Consider the following 27,477-nt stretch of genomic DNA (forward strand, 5'->3'; position numbering starts at 1 on the left):
AGAATTCTTCTCAATTCCTTGACAATAAGAGTTTTATTTCCAAAGGGACAAAGTAATGGACAATTTATTTGTGAATCACATCCTGAGGACAAACTTATCCTCTGGAAAGAAAAAGTCTGTACAATTTATCCTTTGATTTTACAGGGGGACGTTGGCCTTCCTGGCCCCGCAGGACCACCACCATCTAGTGGGGAACTAGAATTCATGGGATTCCCCAAAGGGAAGAAAGGATCCAAGGTATTAAACATTTACAATAAGAAAAAATAATACCAGAATTCAACTCTAATAACCAGACTAAACAGAAAGAATATTAGGTTTGGGGGAATGGATTTTTGTTTGAAAGTGAGGATAAAAGTCTTTGTTTTGACCCTTTGGAAAAGCTTTCTAAAAATTCCTAGTCTATTTTCTGGCGTGTAGTTGCTAGTGTGCATGTGTTTCTGAGTATTAGTGTAAGGGGAGGGAAGAGAGAGAGAGAGAGAGAAAGTTATCTTTTTGAAGAAGATATTTGCCCTAAAAATTTGACACTAAGGCTAAGGGCCAGGAAAGTAGCTCAATGACAGATCACTTGCCTAGCATGCACGAGACCCTGGGTTCTATCCCCAGAACCACAAAAACAATCTTGATCCAAAGTATAAGCTATATCGTTGCCAAGTGACCAAGTGGCAGTAGATGTCCTAATTCACCTGATCTAAATTACCAAGTCTTAACCTGCAGATTTGTTTAACTGAGATATAATCTCTATTTTTGTCTGTGAGTGTATACTGTGTACATGGTTGTGTTTCAATGGTTATATTCTGTTAAGGTGTGCAAATATCTTTCAATAACCCTCATTCCCTTCTCTCCTGGAATTCCTTTGAATTTTGTCATTCTGTTCCCCTGGTTCAGGCAAGGAAATGTGTTTAGTCTCACTTTTTCAGTTTTTTAAAGTATGTTTAATGGTTGAAAGCAAACTTTCAGTATTATCTAATGAGGGTTTCATTGTATGTTCATGAAATGCATAAAATGACTAAAACATAAAGAGAGGCCTATGGTGATAAGGATTCCACAGTCTAATGAACTGGTGATATTAATTCTTAAGTACAGTGTGATAAAAAACAAAAATCATGAGATAAGACTGTAGTGCATTCAATTAAATAAAAGAAGTCAAATCACATCAAAGAACTATTAGCTCACTATTGCTTCTTCCTTGTAGAAAAATTCTAAATGGAAAGCGTGCCTCATGGGCCATCCAGTTCACATATTCCCAATAATAATAATAATAATAATCTCACTTCTTTAATATTATCTTTGCAGAACCAACAGCTCCAGGCCCCTCCAGGTTTATAGGAAATAATCATTGATTTGGGGACAGTCTGAAAGCACATAAGAGATCTTCTGCCTCCTCAATCATTGCCAAAGCATACGGAGTCTTTCCCTGGCAATACAGATTAATTTGCATGTCATGGAAAGACATTAGAGTATTACATGCAATTGTCAAAATTATAATAAGTATCCATTTCTCAAAACCACTGACTTCTCTGCAGCTCATGTTTTACTATAGGATATCACACTAAACAGCTTCTCTTACAAGAAAGAAAACAGATAATCATCCTTTCTATCTCCCACTTAGCCTGTGCACTTGAGATTCTGTTTTGAACAGTCATGGGCTAAACTAAGATATTCTAGTACAGCTGCCAGTCAGAGAGTATGGGGATCTACACTACTATCTGGTGACCCAATTCCGATACTCCTTGGTTCTCCACTCCTCAGCCCAAGTATTTTCAGGGAACCATCCTCCTTTGTGTTCTTGCTTCTTGTTGCTACACTCACTAGCCTTTGGTTAATTTTCCAGGGTGAACCAGGGCCTCCAGGTTTCCCAGGCACAACCGGCCCTCCAGGCTTCCCGGTAAGTCTTATTTGGTTAACATTTATTCATGGGTCTGATTAGACAAAAGCTATAGCACTAGAGGGCTAACAGGAAGACCTCTTTCCATGGTTACTGTAGACAATGCTACCATCTTCATTATTACAAGGCACTGAAGGAAATGTTCTTTCTTCTTGAGCTCATGGGAACTTCATCATGGCTCTCCATGAGGCTGTGTATCTTAGTTGTCATCAGCTCAAGCGCTAACATTAAAAGAGACCTAGGCTTGACTTCTGATTTTATCAGTTTCTAGCTTTTTAAATGTTTCTTAACTTTTCTGACTGTATGTTTCTTAACCTACAAAATGGGACAATTGATAGGGGTGTGTCTGAGGAGTAAATGAGATAATACACATGAAAGGGCTTCCTACATGGCTGACACTTATCTAGTGTTCATTGAATGGGAGCTGTGAATTTTGTGGTTCTATCTTCACTTTCCCATCTGCCTTTCTAGCTTAGATTCTTTCACTCAGCAAATACTTTTGGAGGACTTCTACATGCCAGGTATTCTGGGGACTCAGAGACTGTAAGGGTAACTAAGTAAAAGTCCTTGTCCTTGAGATTACATTCTCATGGGGGAATGATAGAAAACAAACAAGTAAAGAGATGAATCAGTAACAAGTTCAGGGGGTAGGCATATAGCTCAGTTGTAGAGTGCTTGCCTAGCATGCACAAGGCCCTGTGTTCGATCCCCTGCACCACAAAGAAAACAAAAACAAGTTCATATAATGGTGATATATAAAATATAGAAGAAGGGTAAAGTGATGGAGTATGGATGAGGAACAGGTGGGCCATTCGGGACAGAGTGGTCAAGAAGGCCCTCTCTGAGGAAGCCACATGTGAGTTGAAACCTGTATGTTATGAAAGAGAAAGTCATGTAAAGAGTCAGGAAGAGATTTGGATACCAAGGTATCCACAAATGCCAAGCTCCTGAGCTTGGAAAAAGCTCAGCATTTTGGAGAAACAGCAAGGAGGTGAGTGGGCAGGATAGAGTGAGCAGGGCCAAGAAACAGGCAGAGAAGCAGGAGCCAAATCATGGCCACCTTCATTGGACAAATGTGGTTTTTATTTTAAGTGTGCTAGGAAGCCATTCAAAGGCTTTGATTTGTATTTTAAAGATCCTTCTGACTGGTGGCAGAGAGATGGGAGGGGGTGGGGCAGCAAACATAGGCTATTGTATGGTGGCTTGGAGTATGGTGATAGCAATGGAAATGGAGAGAAGTGGATGAATTCAGAAGGTAAGCACACTACACTTTTGATTATGGAACATTTTAAACAGATTCAAAAACACAGAAAGTGGCATAATAACCCCCCTGTGTACCCATCACACTTCTTCAACAATTAGCAACACATAGCCAATCTGAAGCAAAAATAGACATATCATTTCATCATAAATACCTCAGTGTTTCTCAAATATATGGAATTTTAATATAGTGGTGTGTCAGTAATTACTCAATATCAGTTAACAAGGCAGAAATCAAATTTGATTGTCTCAGAAAATATATATTGTTTGAATGAAGATAGAAACAAGACTAATACATTACATTTAGTTAATGTGTCTTAAATCACAGGGTGTGTTTTGAAGGAGAAACTGACAAGATTTTCATGGATTGGGAGTAGGGCTCAGGAGGAAAGTGGATGAATCAAAGATGACAAGGCCTGCCCTGCTTAATGGCACAATGGGAATATAGATGGCTCTAGTTCTTCCCTACAGTACTTTGAAATACTTTAGGTCTCTCTGAGTGGCTAGAAAGCAGAGCCAGGAGAGCCAGTGGCCCAGGTTGATTCCATGAGGATTTCTATTATGCCATAGAAACAAAGGACATAGAGAATCATTTGTTCAGTGTCCTTGATCTTAATCAGCCCTGTAGCTAGTGAATCAGAAAGAAAGAGAGTGCTGGTGTGGGAAGCAGAAAACCCAAACCTTAGACCCAGCTACAGCTCTATTTGCTGGACCTTAGACGTTCAGCAAATCTCTGAACCTCTCTGTATATATGCAGTTTGGCAGTGGTCATAACTACTCCTTTGAGGCCCAAATCACAGTGTATAAGAGGTTTCTTTGCAAAGTATAAAGCTGTGTTGTTCAATAAGATTACCAGGAGCTGCATATGACTACAGAGCTCTTAAAATGCGGTTGATGTGAAATGAGATGTACAGTAAGTATAAAACACACTCTAGATCTGAAAATCTTAGGATAAAAAAAATAACCTAAAATTTCTCAGGAACAATTTTTACTTCAATGTAAAATGACAATATTTATTATATATTTGGGTAAATAAAATATATCACTAAATTAATCTCTATTTCAGTTTTTAATGTGGCTACTAGGAAGTTTTGAAAATAACATAGTAGGCCCACATTATATTTTTATTGGACAGCACTTTGCAAGTGGATTTGGGAATAAGGTTTGTATCTTTCTTTGTAAAGAGGTTTATATAGATTCAAGACACCTTGCATTATTCCTATGAGGTAAGCAAATTGAGCCTAGGCTTGTCCCTCTTGTCCTGGCAAGGAACCTCGGCCTGAACAGATGAAGAGGCTTGTCCAGAGTCACACAGCTAGTTATTCACAGAGCTGAGATCCACATTCAGCTTTGTTGAAATCATAGCCACTTCAGGCCCTTTCCCCCATACCATACTGCCCCCTGCAGTCCAGTTTGATATAGTCACCTGGCTGTGGTATTTTGGTCTCTAAATCTCTAACAAAGGACTTAATGACTGCCTCTGGTGCTGTCGAATTCACTAGTACATGCTCCCTCCCCTTTTCTTCAGTTCAACCTCAAAGGACTTCCTCTGCTACAATTCAACTTGTTCCCTTTCCTCCCTTTCCTCTTGTAAAAGCAAAAGAGACTGACTAACAACAACACACAGTGATAAGTTGCAACACCGTTTCAAGCTCTGTTTTCAGTGTTTCACAGTGTGGGCTGAAATATAGAAACCCCAGTTGTAAAGACATCAAAGTGGGAAAATACCTCCTTTTATAAGGAATGGCATATTTTCATAGGGTGGAAACCAAGAAACCAGGGTTCTCAGCCCACCTCAGAACAGATTAGATGTGTGACCCTGGCCAAATCATGTAACTCCTTCGCTCTTAATATCTCTATCTACTTATGGGAACATTAATGGGTACCTTATGTGCCTGGCAGAAAAATTATGAGGAGAAAGGTGGTAACATATTTGAGGTATTGTGGGCTTTTCAGAAGAAACACATTTCTCAAACCCAAAACCCTCACATCGGCTTTCAATTATCCATACTCACTGAAAAACAAGGCAGTGCTGAGATTGGAAATCTCTAGGGAATGTAAAATGGTCTCTTTAACCATTTATTTCCTTCCCCTCTGAGCCCAAATCTTTGTAGGAGACAAAGTGCCCAATCTAACAGCTTTATGCTGCACATTTTTTTCTCCTGCCCCCTCTACAGTGACCAAATATCCCTGATTTCTGGCTGTCACAGCTTCACACATTCCACCTCATTGTCCTCAGCAGCATGCCCAACAATTATAGGCTACAGGTCATCCCATGAAGCGTGTCAGAGAGCAGTATATACCCATGTCCAAGGGACCAGGATATACAGAAGGAGGCAAAATGAAAGAGATTGAGTGGAGGAAGTAGAGAAGAAAATGGCAAATCCTGGGGTATTATTGAGTGAATCTGAGGTAACTACTGAGTGGGTAGAATTCTCTTTCAATTGAGTCTCCCTAGAACCAAAAAGCAGCAGGAGCCCAGAGCCTAGGAGAGCAAGCCTAGAAAGAACTAAGCTAGTGCCCTAAAGAGGCTTTCCAGGCCATGGTGAGTAGGAGGGTGGGAGTAGCCATTGCAGGACTACTCACACTGAGAGCCAACTGTTACGGGCCAGGTCCCAGGACATCTTGCTAGAACAGCTTGTTCAGCAGGGTCCCTGTACAAAGCCTCTCTGCCCTGGGAGACATGCTGAGCCTACAGCAATGTCTTGCCAACCCATTTATCTTTTATTGGCTCTAATCCACACACACACTTCTTTCTCTTTTTTTCTTCTTACTTTTTTCATTTATTTATTTTTGTTCACACTGTAGCTTGAGCTCCCAGGCCCTCTCTCTGAGAAAGCAAGCATCCAGAAGCTCTCTATGCTTTCTGAAGGAGTACAGGCCTCCTTTTATTTACACCCATGGGCAAGAAAGGTGGGGTGGGGGCATGAGACAGTTCCTGGACATTCTTTCCTTTACCCTTTGCCACACTTCTGTTCTCTGGGCCATTATTCCATTCACCCCAACAAGATTTACTGGACCACCTTGTTGCATTCGGGCAGTGATAATGGTAATGTGCCTTGGAGGGAAACAAAAGAGAGTGCAGGATAGGCCTTCTGCTTAGGAAATTTTCACATATAGCCAATCTTAGTACTTTAAGAATCTGGGGCACCACCAGCTGTCATAACATTCATGGATAGGTCAGGGAAGACTACCTGAAATGTTCATCCTCAGAAGCCAATAGACTGATTCCACCAGGTGGCAGCAGGCCTTGGTTTCCAATTTGAAATGTAGAAGGAAAAACTAAGATTTTGAATAAGTTTGCATTCAGTATGTTCCATAGTCCTTTCAAGTTAGAAATCCTATTTGGCATGAGAGCTGAGCTATTTGACAGAGAACTATAGAGGTAGAAAAGAAAAAGGCATGTAGGAACCAAATTCTTCTTTGAATTGAACTCTTCACAGACACATACCCTCCCTATAGTAAAAACAAAAAAGGAGCAGAAAAACCCACATTAAAAAAAAAAAGCAAAACCTTGGGCCTAGAAAGCCATGGAGGTATTCAGCCAACTTTCAACACTCATGGGAATGCACTGAGTATGTAACAGGAAAAAAAGGCTACAAATGAATTGGAGACGTACCCTCATACCAGCTGAGCCAAGTCACATCAAGGAGGATAGGAAATATGTCACAACAACAGTTAATGTCTTTTCACAAGCTTACATTTGAGTCCACTTCACTGCCTTCTTTACTCTCACAATACACCAGATGTTGTTTGCCAAAAACTATTCTCTAAAATGTTCAATTGTAAACAATAACAAATGCCCTCAGTTCAGTTTTTCATGAAAGATTTTATTCACTTTGGCAAGGAACTCTTTTGTATTGGGAGTGAGGGAAGTTGCCTTGGATCCAGAGGGAAGAAAGCGCTCTCTTCACTCACTCTGTTTCTTGGATTTCTTGCTTGTCCCTAAACAAGGTTGTTGCAGTCACCATGTCTCCAAAGGGAAAAACTCTTACCTCTAGTATCAACCTCCAAAGATTTACACAATCCTCTATTTGTTGGTCAGAGTCAAGTTCCTTAGATGGTAGAATACAGCCTGGAACAGAAGTCAGAAGACATGGCTTTCATCTTCTGGATGTTACTTTCCTGTCTGTAAAATCAATGAGGGAGATTAGAGATTTTACTATCCTGTGTTGTTAGCTCATGATGTTATAAATACAAGTAATAGTGTTTTAGAGGAAAGAGATTACTTCTACAACCAAAAAGGAATATTGGATGAATGGTCCAAATTGTATTTAGGCTCTATGGCTTTTCAGGCCTTTGACAAGAGCCCAACATAAGGAGCCTCCCTAATGGTCAGTGGAGCTGGTCTGAAATTACCTGCTTGCTTTGATTGACGCCAGGAAGCTAATGAGAAAATGAATGTTATGATTCATGTTTTTTTTTCTTCTTCAGGAATTTGGATTTGTTGGAGAAAAGGGAGAAAAGGGAATCCTTGGTTTGCCAGGACCAAGGGTATGAACCTAGAATGTTGTTTGCCTGGATCTGTTAAGTCACCCCGTCCACTTTCTTTCCTGTTTGTTCCTTTATGTTATGTAACTTGATGACCTCCTAAACTCTTATTTCTCTTCCTCTAACCTCTGGCTAGCAACTCCTCTTCACTTCTCCTCCATTCCCTTGACTGGGTGGCTCCCCTGTATAAGGAATGGTGTTTCCCCTACTCTAGTTGACTCCTTGGCCTAGTACTCTCCTTGCCCTTGTGTATACCATAGCAAGTGATGTTTATAGTCAACAGTTTCAAATAATAATCTCATTTTGAATGGAGAAATAGCTATTAGGCTCTCTGATTCTTAGCTTCAGTTACTTAGCTTTTGAACTATAAGCAGTTGGCCAACCTTAGCCTTAGAGAAGTAATATTTTAGAGAATTGTGGTTTTAGCTTATCCATAAAGTTTGCTAAGAGTCCTTTTGAGTATTTAACAAAACTGATTCATAACCCTGCCATTTCTTTCTCTACTTTTCCCTCTCCTTTGTCTTGAAAACACATAATTACCAACAAAATGTATTTGGGATGGAAGAAAATAGGCCCACCCATAATCTATTTTAAAATCCTCTAATTTGGAACTAAAGCAGACTAACTATAATACCACCCATACCTTCTACCAAATTCCACCTACTACTTAAAATGTTTCCATTTATTTAGCTATTAAAAATGCTCCATGTGGCTATTCAGCCTGATAAATTAGTGCTTAGAAAGAAATCAGTAAGCCAGGTCTAGGAACATTCTCTTACCTGACTTTGGGAGTCACCAAATCCTGAACTCAGTTGGATAGCTTTGTTATGTAAGACTAGCAGCTTTTTGTAGTGTGGGCTATTAGTCTCTCTAAGGTATGGCTATTCTCTTTACAGGGACCCATTGGTTCAGAAGGAGTACAAGGCCCTCCAGGGAAACAGGTATTTTGGTTAATATCAGGAAAGCCTTTGTGTATAAAATCCTAATCAGAAGAACCCTTGACTTAACAGGGCCAAACAGACGTTGTTTACAATGCAAATTGTCTACCTCCCTTCAATAAGACGATCTTGTAATCTTAGCTACTCTCTTCTTTTGCTTTCACCCAAGAGGATGAAAACATCCAGAGTCATGTTTGACGCCTTCCATGCCATGATATTACCAAGAACTAGCAAGGCCAGCCTGCTTGTATCCATACTCTCATGACCATTTTACATCCTACTATTCAAGTTGACTACTTAGTGCCATATTGCCATCCAGAAGACTTTATAGCTTCCAGATTCAACTAGAAGCCTTACATACCCTGAATGCCAGCAAGATCCCTGGGCTGTTTGCCCTGGCCTAATACAAAGACCAACCCCCCTTACATACTTGTATTTTGAAGTTGGTGGTAACTATGTTTCTGTCACAGGGCAAGAAGGGGTCCTCAGGTTTTCCTGGGCTTAATGGATTCCCAGGAGTGAAGGTAATATTATTGGGAAGTGCAAAACCAAGGTTTGGGAAGTGGAAATGTGAAGGATTACTATAAATGCCTACATACAAAATAAGGTATTTTTAGTATTTTGATGTTTAAGATGACACTTTTTTCTCAAGAAATGAATGCAACTGACTTTGAACACACAAAGATGATGAATGTTCCTCAGATAGTACCAACTTTTAGGCTTTATTATTGTTTTTAAATTTTCTGTAGGCAGTGCAGCCCCTTATTGCCTGCACCTGGGGCAGACAGCTCCTATCACCCACTCAAGGTAGCTGAGTCCCTCTTTTGGATGACTTAAAACTCTTGACTTCATCTGTCTGACATCATCACTCTCAAGGGTAGTGACAATAGCACAGCCTCATCCATACTGAGAGTAGGAAAAAGATGAAATTCTGCTCCCTTCTTAGCACCTCTTGGGTGTGGCTAGTTGTTTACATCTGTGAAATATTTACCAGGCCCAGAAACAGAATGTTCTGAAGTAGTATTGCAAAATAAAACTGGAATCCGTGTCTTTAACAACTTTGCGATTGAGTTGCGGCCCTCTGGCCTGCTTTGTTTTGCCTTCATCTTAAACTTATTGGACTTGAAAATTAACCTCTGAACTAGATGACCCTCAAAATCAGAAGTCACAGAAGAAGAAACTTTTCATTTTCCTGAGTTTTGGCTTTGAAGACACACTGATAGTGGGTGATGAGGTCACAGAAATATTTGTACTCAATGTATTTAATCTTTGCAGGGTGAAAAGGGTAGCATTGGCTTGCCAGGCCCAGACATTTTCACGGATGCCGATGGTGCTGTGATCTCAGGTGTGACTCTCCATTGATTTGACTAGAACAGAAAAGAAAGAGTTAAATTCTATGTCCCCCAAAACTGTTAAAAGGATACTTTGTTAACCACAGGATTGCTGACACTACAAAGAGCCCCACATGGGGCCCAAGCTAATTCCAATCTCTTGGACAGAAAAGCCAGGCCCAACCCTCCATTTTTTGTTGGGTCCACCAAGACTGGAATATGGGTCTTCCTAGGTCTGAATTTGGTAAAAAAAAAAAAAAAGTGGTTCTCCTGATGATGCTTAGGGAAGGATTGATGTCCTCCCCAGCTGGGATGGCTTCAGTGCAATACCATGGGACACTAAGTCACTCATATAGATGATCCCATCTATGATTGAGCTTTCTGATTTCAGAGAAGTGGAAAAGTATCTAGGTCTAAGGGAGGTAGTAGTTAAGCGCCTTCAATGGTATGATTTAGAAAAGTTGTCCTCATCTGTCTTTGTCCTAGTTACTGTATGTGCTCTACCCTTCTCTTTGCCTTTCCCAAAAATCCCAGTGTCAAGGCTCCCCAGCTACTTCTTGTTTGACTAAAGGTTTCCACTATAGTGCCTCTTCAACCTGGGTTTCCTAACTTACTATTAGCCTCTCAACCCTCTACGCCCACTCTGATATTTGTAGTCAACAGTGGCTTCCTATGTTCTACTCCCAGAAAGACTGCATATAACATAAATAGTGGACTTCAATATCTTAACCAGAATAGTGGTAATTTAGGGCATTACAGGAGATTAGTATCAGCAGAACAACCTTCCTAGTTCTTACCAGATCTTACGAAAGAAAATCCTAGCCATACCAATTTCTAATCACTAGTGGAAGCTGGGCATTGTTTATGCCTGTAATTCAAGCACTCAGGAGGTAGAGGAAGGAGGATTGCAAGTTCAAGGCTGACCTGGGCTCCATAGCAAGACCCTGTCTCAAAAAATAAATAAATAAACGTTAGTAGAGCCTTAGCTCTAGTAGACCCATTATCACACGAGGCCATTAGCATCTGGTAGACTTGAGAACTGAAACCAAAGGACTTCCATCCCCAGGACAGATCCCTACATCTCTCCTTGGGCATTTTGTGGTGCTTTTGAGCCTCCACTGTCTTTGTTTACAGCTTTTTTCATTGCAATGCCAGGTTATCCAGGAGATACCGGTGTGCCAGGCCTCCCAGGCCTTAGAGGAGATAATGGCTTCCAGGGCCAGCCTGGGCCTTCTGGTATTCCTGGCCTGCCAGCCTTGACAGGTAAAACACTAACCCCTCCTCTCCACAGATCAGTCTTTTTTGTTCCTAGTATCTCCTTCCATACCTCTGGGTGCAGGAATACACCTAGCAGAGAGCAAAAGAAAGATAAAATGTAGTCAGTAGGTTTGCTCACTGCCAGCCCAAGGCTAATGGATGTGAGAATAGTACATAGGTGAGCAACCGTCCTTTGATTTAAATGTGCTGTATATAACTGGACAGCCAATCCCAGACTGTTATTGAGGTTTGTAGCGACCAGAGGCCTGGATTGGGCAGCTAGAGCCCTGTCACACTTCTGCGGATATGCCATTCCAATTGATGCTTGCCAACAGGGTCTAACAAAAGCCCAGAGGAAATTTTGTACCCAGACCCTCACTGTAGGCTTAAGTCAGGCACTGAATTGACCCAGAATCCTATGAGTTATATCCTTGACTGAATTATGAGAGGGGCAAGCCCATATGTTCTTCTATAGTGGCAAGTAAAAAAGAGCATGTCACAGTCTTGGAAGTGGGGCTACCCCAAATAGAAATCCTGAGAAATGACTGTTAAAGTCACCAGTTTCTAAATCCTTTGGAGAGAGTCTTCTGTATTTGTGCTTTTAAAACAGCCACTTGGAGGAAGTTCCACAGGGCCCAGCACCAAAGTGGAAAAAATGGAGAAGTCAGAGGCTAGAGACTCAGGTTTTCTTCACACATTTGCCACTAAGAAACTGTGCTCCTGCTCATGTTTCCTAAGAGGTTAGGCTAATTGATCCATAAAGACTTTTCTAACTTTGATGCAAGAGAAGGGCAAATGCTTTCCCAACTCCTTCCCTTGGATTGTTTATCACATATACCACTGATTAGTACTCCTGAGTAGGTGATATAATAAGTATTTCTGTGTGGCTTACCTTCCAGGTATACCAGGTGCTCCAGGGCCTCAGGGATTTCCAGGCCTGAAGGGAGACCACGGGAACCCAGGCCGCACAACAGTCGGGTCAGCAGGCCTTCCTGGCAGAATTGGTTTGCCAGGCTTACCAGGTCCAGCAGGTCCACCTGGTAAGTTATTCATTTCTGTCTTTGATCTTGAAATCCAGGTATGGTCCAAACTGAAGAATAGTCATGATTTTTGAGGAAGCATCTCACGGGTGAAACAACTAAGCCAAGACACATAGCTGCTTAGGGACAGCAATGAAGGCTCCATCCTCTCTATGTCAGCCCCATCTCTACTGGTATCAACTCTAGTAGAGTGTGCTTCAACAAGCAACAAGCCAACTAGCACCATGGTGACAATATATCCATTAGCCTTCCATCCTTCACTGTTTCAGCCCGTAGGCCGCTGACTTCAGCTCCTGAAGAAGCAGCATTGCTTCTTTTGAGCTTCCTCTAGTCCACAGGGCTCCAATTACATGGGCTGAGAGTCTGAGAAAGGAGAATCCAAAGCCAGATCCTCAAGGTGGCTACTAAACACCTACACAGGGGAGGCTAGGGGTGTACCTCAGTGATATAGCATTGCCTGGCATGTGCAAGGCCCTGAGTTCCCTCCAAGCACTAGATAAATAAACATAAATAAGTAATAAATAAATAGCCTGCACAGGGCCTGTTCTCCTTGGATCATATACCTGAGTTTAGGATTATACATTGTGAGAGAAAGACTGTTTCTTTGTGCACAAAATCCCCTGACCACTACAGTTTGCACTTGTTTCCACTTTTGCCTTAAGGGAGCTTTCTAGGAGAGAGATTGGGACTGCTGAGTTATTAAAGCTACTTTTTTCATCCCTGAACAGTGCCTGGAATGTAGCAGACATTCTGTAAGTGTTAGTACAGTGAATTGTACCAACCAAGAGTTCTTGCAGCAGACTTGGGAGTCCCTGTCTTGGATATTTTTGTCCCTACTCCGCTTTTCAAGCTTCAAGGACTCGGGCCTTAGCTATTAAGCTGCTGTGCTGAGCCAGATAAGTCCTTAGCCTTTATCAGTGGCCAGTCTTTTATGTTTCTTTTTCCTCCAGGCCCGGCATTCGAGACTGGAACTCTGCATGGTGTTGAGCCAGAGTTTCCTGGTCTTCCAGGAGAACAAGGTCAGAAAGGAAAGCCAGGCCTCAAAGGAACAAAAGGTGATTTTGCCCTCCTTGAATTTCTTTGTCCCCTACTCTCATGACTTGCATGAGCTCATCCTAGAAACCTAATTGGAAGTAACGGGAGATTAAGAAAAGACAAAAGACAAACATGCAGAAACCTGGGGTCAGGTGAGCTGGGCGCTCTGATGGAGGAGACACACAACAGTCTCCAGCGAGTTTATTATATACAGCAGCAAACAAAGTAAAGCAACAGTTCTGGGGGAGGGGTGACATTGTAGTTATTGGGAACAGCAGGAACCTATGATCGCTACTCTGTGGATGTGAACATATTAGGAAAAGCAGCCATGCTGCATTTTGCCCTCACCCCCTTCTGCAGCTGGGGGCTGTGCCAACCCAGCCTGCAGACATGGCTGTGCTTATGTCAAGTTCTCATAGGCTTCTCATACTCCACTCCCCACACCCTACACTCCTTAGAGAAGGCTTTATGGGGAATGAGCAAAGCTTAGGAACCTGAATAGAAGCAATCCAGGCTCTTAACAGGAGCTCTGGTTATAGGATTGTTGAAAGTGCTATCATTAGGGCTCTAAGACAGACTGACAATTTAGGTCACACAGAACAAAGCAACTTCCTATTCCTACCACCTACAGAAATTGTTGGCAGAAACCCAGGATGCTAACCAGTTCAACCCCTCCATTTGCAAGGTCAAGGCTGGATACCACTTGCTATTTCCTTCAGACTTAAGGAGTCTGAACAGGTCAATATCTGAGACACTGAAAAAGCCAACTGGCTTGAGGAAAACAAGTGAAGTCCCCAGTGAGGCTGATGAACTAATCAATGAACTTAGCCTTCAACCACACTGCTTCTCTCCATCTTCTTGTTGTATTTGCATCATTTCCACATTCCTTTCCCTAAGGTGAAGATGCTCTAAATTGTCGATTCTTTGTGGTTACGGCCCAGGCTAGAGTGGGGGAAAGCTGAACTTACTGACTGAAGAGAGGTTTAGGTTTGGCCTAGGGATTTCAGAGATCTGAGATCTCACTTTCTGTCTCCAAAAATTAACAGTTCTCCTAAGTCTCAAACAGACAAGTTCAAACTTAACTCCTCTGCTTTCTTATTGCCCTATCATAAGATATCTCTGCCTAAATATAGGAGCAGTGATCTGTTTCAGAGTCTCAGGCTTTGACCTAGTTCAGAAATTTCATACATCTTGATCCTTGCAATTCAGATCAAAGGAAGACTGTTTGAGGGAAAAAGACATTAAATTGCAAGTCTGGACTTAGGACGTTAATTTTGGCCCTTCCCTGATTTCACTACAGAGATGGTATATTTCTCAATACCATTCTCAATCCTAAAACAGGAACAACTAGTAGACTACTCTTTCTGTATTTCCATAGTGTCAAAAGGTTTTCTCTAAGACTAGAATAGTGACAGTGACTCTCAAGCTTCATTGTACATGAGAACCTCCTAGGGAAAGCTATTAAAAATAGTCTTTTGTCTGTCCTCCTGAATGATTAGTACTGGGATGAAGTCCAGCAACCTGCCTTATAAATACATGTCACAGGTGACTCATGTGGGTAGTCTCAGATCATACTTGACAAATACAGGTTGAGTATTCCTTATCCAAAATGCTTTAGACTAAAGGTATTTCGGATTTTATATTCTTTGGATTTTGGAATATTTGTATTGACCTTTCCAGTTAAGCATCTCTAATCTGAAAATTCAAAATCCAAAATGTTTCAGATTTCAGATCATTTAAGCTCAATCTGTACTAATCTTAACAACAGTCTGTTTTCTCAATTTCCAAGACTATCAATTTTCTAAATGCAAGAAGAGGTCCTCTGGAATCTTAGGGAAATTTACAGCCACCAATTCTCATTCTCCAGACTGTATGCATGAAAACAGTATGGGTTGATGGGCTAGGTACTAGTGACTCCCTGATACTTCTTCTAAGGCGCTTGGCTGAAATCCCATTCATCAATCTATTTGACATTTGTCTCTTGTGTACATGTGAACAAAAGAGGGAGAAGACATTTTGGTGTAGAGAATCTTTGGGTGGCTTGGATTCCAGGCTCTCAGTTGTTTAAATATAGGTTTAAATTCTCAACTCTGGCTGCACGTTAGACTTATGGATAGCTGAGCCTCATCCCAGACCAGTGAAATCCAAATCCTTACCATAGACACGCTCCAATGGACAGGAAACCTAGCTCGTTTGAGTTTCTGTACACCACTTGATTCCCTCCAAGGGAAGTCTTTCGAGCCACAGATAGCCACTATCAGGTCTTTCTTCATAAAAAGAGGGTCTACTTTGTGTGATATTGTCTGTTTTACCCCCAGGGGACCCTGGATTTTGTGCTTGTGATGGTGGTGTTCCCAACAACGGACCACCTGGGAAACCAGGCTTGCCTGGGCCACAAGGTATCATTGGCCTTCCAGGCATTAAAGGAACCAGAGGAGATCCAGGCTCTGCCGGTGCACAAGGCCCAGCAGGGGCTCCAGTAAGTCTTGCCTAACTTTGCCCCTGAGGGAGCAATGGAAGCTTTCAAATGCGACCCACACACACACCAACTCCCTGCCAATCATGTTACTAAAGCACATGAAACAAAGATCGGGATAAAACAAAGCTTGGGGTTTTGATCTGAAACATGAAGAAGTCTAACTAGATCATCTGTAAAGTCTCTTTCTGCTTTAACCAACCTATGTTCCCCACTCCCTACCACAAAATTGTTTACACTTGTCTACCACTGTGTTGGGTCCCAAAGATAAAATAGGAATTAAGATGAGGTTTTGATCTTCAAAGATTTCAAAGTTTGGAAAGTATATGGAAAACAGGAAATTATTATGCAAGACAACAACATAATCAAGAGTCCAGAACTGTGCCAAAATGAACCCAAGGACATAATTTAGGTCATACCTTTACTAAGTGCCAAAATTCTTTGAGTCTGCATCTCCTGATTATTCCCTTGTGTCTCCTTGTCAGGGTTTATTTGGGCCTCCTGGTCGTGTCGGCCCCAAAGGAAGGAAGGGTGAACCAACTGTCCATAGAGGATCAGGGATGCCAGGAGAGAAGGGTGATCCTGGCCCTGAGGGATTCCCTGGTATAACAGGAGCCCCAGGCAAGGATGGAGTACCAGGTTTACCAGGCTTTCCAGGCCTTCAGGTAAGTTGATCATTCTTGGATGATTAGCTCTATCATCCCTCAAACCTGACTTGGGGAAGGTCTGATGGCCACTGGACCATAAGACATGGCAGAACAGAAAGTGTCTGGAGCATCTTGCCCTGCCTCTTTCTCTGCCACTGACACTTTGGCTCCATATTTTTCTTTTCTCTAAAGTAGGAATCTTTTTCTAGGAATGGTCTGTCTCACTTGATAGATGCTATTAACAATGGACCATATCACTTTAAAATGCTTCAATTTCTCAATGGCCTGCCCTTTCAAGTAGTCCAGCTGCTTTCTGTGACCTCAACGGTCGTTGGTATCCTACTTGTTTCCTGCCCTCTCCCCACCAAACCTAATCTAAAACCTTTTATAGTATCAGATCACCCAGAGTTGGCAAATCTCATTCCTGCTAGCAAAACTCACAGAAGGTTGATTGCTAAACTAGAGTGACAGAGAATTTTCTCTAAACATAAAGCACTGAAAACACTGACTCCCTCTTTCTTATGGTCAGAGAATTCTCCAGATAAATCTCTGAGATTGATTTTCGTTATGTTTTTAATTGTTGTCTAGGGAGATGGTGGACGTGGCTTTCCAGGTGAAAAGGGGTCACCAGGACTTCCTGGTGAAAATGGCCAGCAGGGTCCAACTGGCCTCCCAGGAATTGGACTGCCAGGACTTCCTGGACCTCGTGGGCTCCCTGGAGATAAAGGCATAGATGGATTACCAGGGCAACAAGGCCTTCGTGGACCTCAAGGTGAGTTTTACAATCAAATACCTTTGGACTTAAAAAATTTACCCCTTGTAGAATAGTAATGACTAAGGTGCCTGAAATGTGTCATAAAGTGAGAGTTGGCTGGCCATAGTCACTACTTTCAATCCTCTTAAGGGATTTCAAGTGGGAAAAGGATCATAATTGTATTGTGGTAAGCATAGAAGGTGAAACAGCTCTGCTTAGTGAAGAACTTCCTAACAGAGAAGTCTGAAAATGTCATTGACCTGCCTACAGAAGTTATGAGCTCATAATCCCTGGATAAATTCAAGGAGAAGGTGAATAACCATTTGTTGCAAATGTCATCGAAGTAATCAGTGGGGAAGTAGATAAGCTATTCTCTAAACTGTATAGTAATATCATCAACAGGGAAGAACTTTTCCTCACTTAATGAAATCTCGACTTTAACAGAGATGCTAGTTGCATCTAATCTACCTTAATTCCCTTTCATAGAATTTCTTTTCTTTTTTTTTTTTTATTATTCATATGTGCATACAAGGCTTGGGTCATTTCTACCCCCTGCCCCCACCCACTCCCTTATCACCCACTCCACCCCCTCCCTCTCCCCCCCACACCCTCAATACCCAGCAGAAACTATTTTGCCCTTATTTCGAATTTTGTTGAAGAGAGACTATAAGCTATAATAGGAAGGAACAAGGGTTTTTGCTGGTTGAGATAAGGATAGCTATACAGGGAGTTGACTCACATTAATTTCCTGTACATGTGTGTTACCTTCTAGGTTAATTCTTTTTGATCTAACCTTTTCTCTAGTTCCTGGTCCCCTTCTCCTATTGGCCTCAGTTGCTTTTAAGTTATCTGCTTTAGTTTCTCTGCGTTAAGGGCAACAAATGCTAGCTAATTTTTTAGGTGTCTTACCTATCCTCACCCCTCTCTTGTGTGCTCTCGCTTTTATCAAGTGCTCAAAGTCCAAACCCATTGTTGTGTTTGCCCTTGATCTAATGTCCACATATGAGGGAGAACATACGATTTTTGGTCTTTTGGGCCAGGCTAACCTCACTCAGAATGATGTTCTCCAATTCCATCCATTTACCAGCGAATGATAACATTTCGTTCTTCTTCATGGCTGCATAAAATTCCATTGTGTATAGATACCACATTTTCTTAATCCATTCGTCAATAGTGGGGCATCTTGGCTGTTTCCATAACTTGGCTATTGTGAATAGTGCCGCAATAAACATGGGTGTGCAGGTGCCTCGGGAGTAACCTGTGTCACAGTCTTCTGGGTTTATCCCCAAGAGTGGTATTGCTGGATCAAATGGTAGATCAATGTCTAGCTTTTTAAGTAGCCTCCAAATTTTTTTTCAGAGTGGTTGTACTAGTTTACATTTCCACCAACAGTGTTAAGAGGGTTCCTTTTTCCCCGCATCCTCGCCAACACCTGTTGGTGGTGTTGCTAATGATGGCTATTCTAACAGGGGTGAGGTGGAATCTTAGTGTGGTTTTAATTTGCATTTCCTTTATTGCTAGAGATGGTGAGTATTTTTTCATGTGTTTTTTGGCCATTTGAATTTCTTCTTTTGAGAAAGTTCTGTTTAGTTCACTTGCCCATTTCTTTATTGGTTCATTAGTTTTGGGAGAATTTAGTTTTTTAAGTTCCCTATATGTTCTGGTTATCAGTCCTTTGTCTGATGTATAGCTGGCAAATATTTTCTCCCACTCTGTGAGTGTTCTTTTCAGTTTAGAGACCATTTCTTTTGATAAACAGAAGTTTTTTAGCTTTATGAGGTCCCATTTATCTATGCTATCTCTTAGTTGCTGTGCTGCTGGGGTTCTATTGAGAAAGTTCTTACCTATACCTACTAACTCCAGAGTATTTCCTACTCTTTCCTGTAACAACTTTAGAGTTTGTGGTCTGATATTAAGATCCTTGATCCATTTTGAGTTAATCTTGGTATAGGGTGATATACATGGATCTAGTTTCAGTTTTTTGCAGACTGCTAACCAGTTTTCCCAGCAGTTTTTGTTGAAGAGGCTGCTATCTCTCCATCTATATTTTTAGCTCCTTTGTCAAAGACAAATTGGTTATAGTTGTGTGGCTTCATATCTGGGTCCTCTATTCTGTTCCACTGGTCTTCATATCTGTTTTTGTGCCAGTACCATGCTGTTTTTATTGTTATTGCTTTGTAATATAGTTTGAAGTCAGGTATCGTGATACCTCCTGCATTGTTCTTTTGACTGAGTATTGCCTTGGCTATTCATGGCCTCTTGTGTTTCCATATAAATTTCACGGTAAATTTTTCAATCTCTTCAATGAATGTCATTAAATTTTGATGGGAATTGCATTAAACATGTAGATTACTTTTGGGAGTATCGACATTTTTACTATGTTGATTCTACCAATCCATGAGCATGGGAGATCTCTCCACTTTCTATAGTCTTCCTCAATCTCTTTCTTCAGAAGTGTATAGTTTTCCTTGTAGAGGTCTTTCACATCTTTTGTTAGGTTTGCATCTAGGTATTTGATTTTTTTTTTGAGGCTATTGTAAATGGAATTGTTTTCATACATTCTTTTTCAGTTTTCTTTGTTAGTGTATAGAAATGCTACTGATTTTTCTATGTTGATTTTATATCCTGATACCTTGCTATAGCTATTGATGATGTCTAGAAGCTTCTGAGTAGAGTTTTTTGGGTCTTTAAGGTATAGGATCATGTCATCTGCAAATAGGGATATTTTGACAGTTTCTTTACCTATTTGTATTCCTTTTATTCCTTCTTCTTGCCTAATTGCTCTGGCTAGGAATTCCAGTACTATGTTGAATAGGAGTGGAGACAGTGGGCATCCTTGTCTGGTTCCTGATTTTAGAGGGAATGGTTTCAATTTTTCTCCATTAAATATAATGCTGCCTGTAGGTTTGTCATATATAGCTTTCATAATGTTGAGGTACTTTCCTTTTATTCCTAGTTTTCTTAGAGCTTTTATCATGAAATGATGTTGGATCTTATCAAAGGCTTTTTCTGCATCTATTGAGATGATCAAGTGGTTTTTGTCTTTGCTTCTGTTAATGTGGTTTATTACGTTTATTGATTTTCATATGTTGAACCACCCCTGCATCCCTGGGATGAAGCCTACTTGGTCGTGGTGAGTAATCTTTTTGATGTGTTGTTGAATTCGGTTTGCCATTATTTTGTTGAAGATTTTTGCATCAATGTTCATTAAGGAGATTGGCCTATAGTTCTCCTTTTTGGAGGTGTCTTTGCCTGGTTTTGGGATAAGTGTAATACTGGCTTCATAAAATGTGTTTGGCAGTTTTCCTTCCGTTTCTATTTCATGGAACAGTTTAAGGAGGGTTGGTATCAGTTCTTCTTTAAAGGTCTGATAGAATTCAGCAGAGAATCCATCGGGTCCTGGACTTTTCTTTTTGGGGAGATTCTTGATTGCCATTTCAATTTCATTTTGTGTTATAGGTCTATTCAGGTGATTAATTTCCTCTTGGTTCAGTTTTGGATGGTCATATGTATCTAGAAATCTGTCCATTTCTTTAAGATTTATAAATTTATTTGAATATAGGTTCTCAAAGTAGTCTCTGATGATTTCCTGGACTTCCATGGAGTTTGTTGTTATCTCCCCTTTTGCATTCCTAATTCTACTAATTTGGGTTTTTTCTCTCCTCATTTTAGTCAGGTTTGCCAGGGGTCTATCGATCTTGTTTATTTTTTCAAAGAACCAACTTTTTGTTTCATTAATTCTTTTATTTTTTTTTTTGGTTTGTATTTCATTGATTTCAGCTCTTATTTTTATTATTTCTCTCCTTCTATTTGTTTTGGGATTTGCTTGTTCTTGTTTTTCTAGGAGTTTGAGATGTATCATTAGTTCATTGATTTGGGATCTTTCGGTCTTTTTAATATATGCACTCATGGCTATAAACTTTCCTCTCAGGACTGCCTTAGCTGTGTCCCATAGGTTCCGGTAGGTTGTGTTTTCATTTTCATTGACTTCCAGGAACTTTTTAATTTCCTCTTTTATTTCATCGATGATCCATTCTTCATTAAGTAATGAGTTATTTATTTTCCAGCTGTTTGCATGGTTTTTGTCTTTACTTTTGTTGAGTTCTACTTTTATTGCATTGTGATCAGATAGTATGCACGGTATAATTTCTATTTTCTTATAATTGCTGAGACTTGCTTTGTGCCCTAGGATATGATCTATTTTGGAGAAGGTTCCATGGGCTGCTGAGAAGAATGTATATTGTGTAGAGGTTGGATGAAGTGTTCTGTAGACATCAACTAGGTCCATTTGATCTATTGCATATTTTAGATCTTGGATTTCTTTATTAATTTTTTGTTTGGATAACCTATCTATTGATGATAATGGGGTGTTAAAGTCTCCCACAACCACTGTGTTGGTGTTTATATATGCTTTTAGGTCTTTCAGGGTATGTTTGATGAAATTGGGTGCATTGACATTGGGTGCATTCAAGTTGATGATTATTATTTCCTTTTGGTCTATTTCCCCTTTTATTAGTATGGAATGTCCTTCTTTATCTCGTTTGATCAATGTAGGTTTGAAGTCTACTTTGTCAGAGATAAGTATTGCTACTCCTGCCTGTTTTTGGGAGCCATTGGCTTGGTAAATCTTCTTCCAGCCTTTCATCCTAAGCCTATGCTTATTTCTGTCTTTGAGATGGGTCTCCTGTAAGCAACAAATTGTTGGATCTTCCTTTTTAATCCATTTCGTCAAGCAGTGCCTTTTGATGGGTGAATTAAGTCCGTTAACATTAAGCATTAGTACTGATAGGTATGTGGTGATTCCTGTCATTTAGTTGTCTTAGTTGTTTGAAGGTTTGATTGTGTGTACCTAAGTTGAGGTTACTCTCTACTTTCTTGCTTTTTCTTTTCCTGTGGTTTGATGCTGCCTGTCTTTCCATGGTTACGTTGGGTTTCACTCTCTGTGTGCAGAATCCCTTGCAAAATCTTTTGTAATGGTGGCTTTGTGGTCACATATTGTTTTAGTTTCTGCTTATCATGGAAGACTTTTATTGCTCCATCTATTTTGAATGATAGTTTTGCTGGGTAGAGTATCCTAGGGTTGAAGTTATTTTCATTCAGTGCCCGGAAGATCTCACCCCATGCTCTTCTTGCTTTAATGTTTCTGTTGAGAAGTCTGCTGTGATTTTGATGGGTTTACCTTTGTATGTTACTTGTTTTTTCCTTCTTACAGCCTTCAATATTCTTTCCTTCGTTTCTGAACTTGTTGTTTTAATGATGATATGTCATGGGGTAGTTCTATTTTGATCTGGTCTGTTTGGTGTCCTGGAGGCCTCTTGCATCTGTATGGGAATATCTTTCTCTAGATTTGGGAAATTTTCCGTTATTATTTTGTTGAATATATTACACATTCCCTTCCCTTGCACCTCTTCTCCTTCTTCGATGCCCATGATTCTCAAGTTTGGTCTTTTGATGGAGTCGGTGAGTTCTTGCATTTTCTTTTCACAGGTCTTGAGTTGTTTAATTAATAGTTCTTTGGTTTTTCCTTTAATTACCATTTCATCTTCAAGTTCTGAGATTCTGTCTTCTGTTTGTTCTGCTGGATTGGCCTTCCATTTTGTTTTGCAGTTCTGTTTCGTTCTTTTTTCTGAGGTTTTCCATATCCTGGGTGGTTTCCTCTTTAATGTTGTCTGTTTTTGTCCTGAGTTCATTTATCCGTTTATTCATCGTGTTCTCTGTTTCACTTTGGTGTTTATACAGCGCTTCTATGGTTTCCTTTATTTCTTCTTTTGCTTTTTCAAATTCTCTATTTTTGTTGTCTTAGAATTTCTTGAGTGTCTCCTGTACATTTTGGTTGACTCTATCCAGTATCATCTCTATAACAATCTCATTGAGTACCTGTAGTATGTTTTCTTTTAAATTATTCTTGTGGGCTTCATTGGGTCCTTTGGCATAGTTTATCTTCATTTTGTTGGAGTCTGGATCTGAGTTTCTGTTCTCTTCATTCCCCTCTGGTTCCTGTACTAATTTTTTGCTGTGGGGAAACTGGTTTCCCTGTTTTTTCTGTCTTCCGGTCATTGTCTTTGGTGTTGTTACTGTCCCTGTACTGTGTGCAATTAAGTATTTTCTAGCTTGTAATAATAACAATGGTAATATTTAGAATGGAAGGGTGAGCTGAGATGGAAAGCAAGAAGTTAAAGAAAACGGGAAAACAAATACACAGACAAGAGGGAGAAAACAGAACAAGATTTCAGACAAGAAAGTTTCAAAGGTCTAAACAGGGAGCGTTAGTGTACTAATTGACAGTAAGCTGAACAGACATTAGAGAGACAGAGAGAGGATTGAAAATCAAAAATAAAAAAAAAGATAAGAATAAAAATAAAAAATAAGTAAATGAAAGAAATATCTATATATAAAAATGAATTAAAATAAAATGGAAAATAGAAAATTAAAAAAAAAAACCAAAAAACCAAAAAACCTCCAAGTTCAAATGAAATGAAGTTTCAGTCTTAATAATTTGGGTGTCCGTCTCAGTCTCTAATCCTGGAGATGGTGCCTCAGATGTTGTTCTGTAGTTGTCTCATCAATGGGGATGCATAAAGTAGAACAAAACTACACACACACACACACACATAAACACACACACAAACCCCACCAAGTGTCCCAAGTTCAAATGCAATACAGTTTCAGTAAGGTATTCAGCATGCAGGTGTAATTCGGTTGTTCTCTCCTCAAAGGTAGGGAGAAAAAGAAAAAAAAAGAGTCTGGAGACAGTTCTGAGAATAGTATCTGCAGCTGTGGCTTGCCTGCCCGGCTGCTGTCAGCCTGCTGTTGCTGAAGGCGTTATTTATGCAGATCTGTAGGGTGAGCTTATCACTCACCTGGCCCCGAAGGCTTTGTTTGTTCAGAGTTCTCCTGTGTGGGAGCCTCTGCTACAAGCTTTCCCCTTTCCAAGCACACTGGGAAAGGTGATACTGCACCTGCGTTGTCAGGCCGGCGTGTTTATTTACAGTTCATGTGGGAGGTGGAGTTTTCCTCCCATCGCCACTTTCACAAGCTTTCCTGCTCCTGATTACTGGGCGGTGCTGCTGCTCCTGCCAGCTGCCATGTTTGTTTATGGTTCACGTGGGAAGTGGGTCTTCCCTCCTCTCCTGTGGAGTTTTCCTCCCTCTGCCACTCTTACAAGCTTTCCCACTCCTGGTTGCTGGGCGCAAGCCCCCGCTTCCGCCAGAGCCTCTCTGGCCTGCCGGGCTTGTTTATTTACAGTCCCAGGAAGGATTCCCTTCCCCCAATCTTTGGCGCTCAGGGCGCCCCACCCTCTTTCCCGTGTGTCTTTATTGTTCTTATTGCTTATTACACAGTTTCTCTTTTTTTCCCCAGTGGAGGTCAATCTGTCCAGGGGGCTATGCTGCTCTGGCCCAGGCTTGTCTGTGGGAGTACCGCGGTACCATGAAGCTCACCTGGTCCACGTCTTCCCAAGCCGTCTGGGCGCAGGCGACTGGCGGCCCGGGGGCCCTCCTAGTTTCTCCATTTAACATGAAGTGGAGATTCTCTGCACCGGCTGGAGGTGTGCAGGGGTCAAAGTTATGCCTCTTCTCAGTGATTATGCCTGCAAAGTGTGTCTCCAGCGTCTGTCCAATATTTCACTATAGGAGGCTCACTTTCTGCTTCCACCCTCTAGCCTCCATCTTGGAATCATTAGAATTTCTTTTCTTACTTGAATTTCAGGAATTATAATGGGTGAGAGTCCTATTTACACATGGTCCTGTGATAACAACTGGTCTTCTTTCCTCCAGCCAGAACAGATCTTCATCCAACTTCTGTTCTGTGTTTGAAAATGTCTGTGTTTTTATCAGTGGCACCACACTTCTTATAGTCATCTAAAGTTTGAAACTTTGAGGTTATCTCTTATTCTTCCTTTCAGATACTTCTTATATTCTTTCCTTCCTCTTCTTGCTACTAAGTTCTCATTATCTTGTGCCTACCTTACCAAATATCTATGCTTTTGGAATAAATAGATGATTGGTTAGTTGGTTGTTTGGTTGGTTAGTTGGTTGGTTGCACAGATGGGTGGATAGATGGGTGGGTGGATGGACGAATGGATGGTTGAACAGATAGATGGATGGATGGTTAAGTGAGTTAATGACAAATTCTTAAATAGTTTCTCATCTCCTACCTCCAGACTTTTCCCATTCAATTCTATTTATGAACATTGCTGCCAATTTAATACCTGAAAAGTGCCAATATCATCATGCTACTGTGCTAGTCTAAAGCTACATTTGGTCCCTATTGAATAGAAGGTAATGTACAAACTCCTCATCCTGAAATTCCCAAAAGTCTCCAAACATGGATACAACCAACTTTTTTTTACATTGTCTAACACACTACATAATATAAGAATCTAAGATACCAGTCTTCTTCACTATACCTAAATACAGGTAAGCACATTTCCAACTCCAAGGGTTTTGCTCCTGTTGCTTTTTCCAAGAGCATCTTTCTTATTTTCTCTACTTTGTCATGCCATATCCATCTTTTGTTGTTGTTGTTGTTTTGTATACCTTGAGCCACTCCACCAACCCTTTTTTTGTGAAGAGTTTTTTTCAAGACAGGGTCTGGAAGAACTGTTTGCCCAGGCTGGCTTCAAACCATGATCCTCCTGATCTCTGTCTCCTGAATAGCTAGGATTATAGGCGTAAACTACCGGTGCCCGGCCATACCCATCTTTTAAGGTGCAAAGTTAGCTCTATTTCTTCCAGTAAGAGTTTCCTTTAAGTAGAAATGACAGTGCACAATTTCTACTTAAATCATGTCTCCTTCCATCAACACTTTATTTTTCCCAACTACATTGTGATTCTCTGGATACTAGGAAAAGTGAGTAATACTTCTTTTCTTTCTCAACTGGCCTAGCGTAAGAGTGTTCCAAAGGAAACTAGTATTTACTTGCAGAAGAGACTTCCCAATAACTGAAGGGCTATTTCTTAAACCTATTTCTCCTCTTATCACCTTGAAGAATTTTTTTAAAAGAAAAAAGGATATTAGGTCCTGTACATTTTTATTTATTTTAAAACTGATTTTTGTGAATTAATGTAATAAACATGATCAGGTTAAAACTCGATCATTCAAGATTCATTTCACAAAGTCCTATGAAGGCTGTGAGGGATTTTATCTGGATTTTATCTGAGTTTTTCCCTGGGGATGGAACTCAGGGCCTTGAATATACTAGGCAAGCACTCTACCACTGAACTACATCCCCAGTTCAGATTTTATCAAACAATATCAGTCTGCTTTTTGGAAGTCCCGGTATTTGGTATAGCTTTGCTTTCAGTCTGTTCCCAGAAATATTATTCATGGTCATTCTACTGCCCATCTGTCAGCTGATGGATCTTCACTCTAAGTCAACCCACTTTGCAGGCAACTCGGTTATAACTGGCTTATAATAACATGGCACCTGTAAATTTATGTACCCTCAAATCTTCTGGATATTATCAACATTCCAGCTATTTGAGAATAGGCCAAGTCAATGTAAAGAAGCCCATGACATCATTTCTACTCCAAACTTCACCAGTACCTTAGGAACATAGTGCTACAGTAAGCTGTAGCCTGGAAGATGCCTTGTGTAGAAAATGTCTTTGTTATAGTGCCAAGATTTTCAAAACAATTACTTCATTTGGAACATTAGCCTCTCTTCTCTCTCTGTAGTAACTAATATAACTCATAAACCTAGCTTTCTCCCCACATAATTTTAAAAACAACCTGTAGTCATTTCTGTTACTGCAAAAAATTAAGATGCTGTTCCTAAATGTGCCCACTCCTACCAGTGATAGGCCAGCCTGCATTGACAGGAAAGGGAATGTAGTAATCAGCCTTGTAGGTGAATTATTGTAAACCCTGGGCAAGCCAACAACTGGCTGTTTCCAAAGAGGCTCTGGCTCCAGATGCTCAAAGTAATCCATCACCCTATTACTGAAGTGGCTGTTGTGTGCTTGATCCTATGTCGGTGCCAGCACTCCACTCAATCCAGGTGATGAATTTGGTTGGTGAGCATATCTGGGCTGTAGACAAGACTTCCTTTGGACCTCAAGGATCTTCTTCTGTCCTAGTTTAATTTTCTTACTTAATTGGTCTAGGTGATTGCTGCTGCAGGAAAAGGTTGGTAAAGGAGACAGAGAGGGACATGAGAGCTAGCTAAGTCTACAGGTTCTCAGACACCAGTGCTGGCAAAACACAGCCTTCCTTTTTATTCACTTTTGCCTCCAGCACTCACAATGGCCTGAGCACACCCTGGAGCTCATGTTTGGGGAAAGATGATTTTAAGGCTGGAATGCAAGGGCTGATACTCACTGACCACTGACACTGCTTCAAGGATTCTTTAGCACACACCTCT

At 40.7% G+C, this 27,477-nt stretch overlaps 1 protein-coding gene across 2 annotated transcripts in view; it reads left to right on the forward strand.

Moving 5' to 3' along the window:
- The window catches only part of Col4a6 (collagen type IV alpha 6 chain), a 287,170-nt gene that overhangs the window by 229,457 nt on the left and 30,236 nt on the right, over positions 1-27,477 (forward strand). For both annotated transcript variants that reach the window (XM_074063552.1, XM_074063553.1), the window contains exons 12-23: positions 145-237; positions 1,832-1,885; positions 7,580-7,639; positions 8,533-8,577; positions 9,045-9,098; positions 9,850-9,919; positions 11,061-11,168; positions 12,062-12,202; positions 13,153-13,257; positions 15,556-15,716; positions 16,199-16,378; positions 16,949-17,132. In XM_074063552.1, coding sequence (XP_073919653.1) covers positions 145-237; positions 1,832-1,885; positions 7,580-7,639; positions 8,533-8,577; positions 9,045-9,098; positions 9,850-9,919; positions 11,061-11,168; positions 12,062-12,202; positions 13,153-13,257; positions 15,556-15,716; positions 16,199-16,378; positions 16,949-17,132 — 1,255 coding nt within the window. The remainder of the gene's footprint in view (positions 1-144; positions 238-1,831; positions 1,886-7,579; positions 7,640-8,532; positions 8,578-9,044; positions 9,099-9,849; positions 9,920-11,060; positions 11,169-12,061; positions 12,203-13,152; positions 13,258-15,555; positions 15,717-16,198; positions 16,379-16,948; positions 17,133-27,477) is intronic.

Source organism: Castor canadensis, chromosome X (genome assembly GCF_047511655.1).
Source record: "Castor canadensis chromosome X, mCasCan1.hap1v2, whole genome shotgun sequence".
Classification (NCBI taxonomy): Eukaryota; Metazoa; Chordata; class Mammalia; order Rodentia; family Castoridae; genus Castor; species Castor canadensis.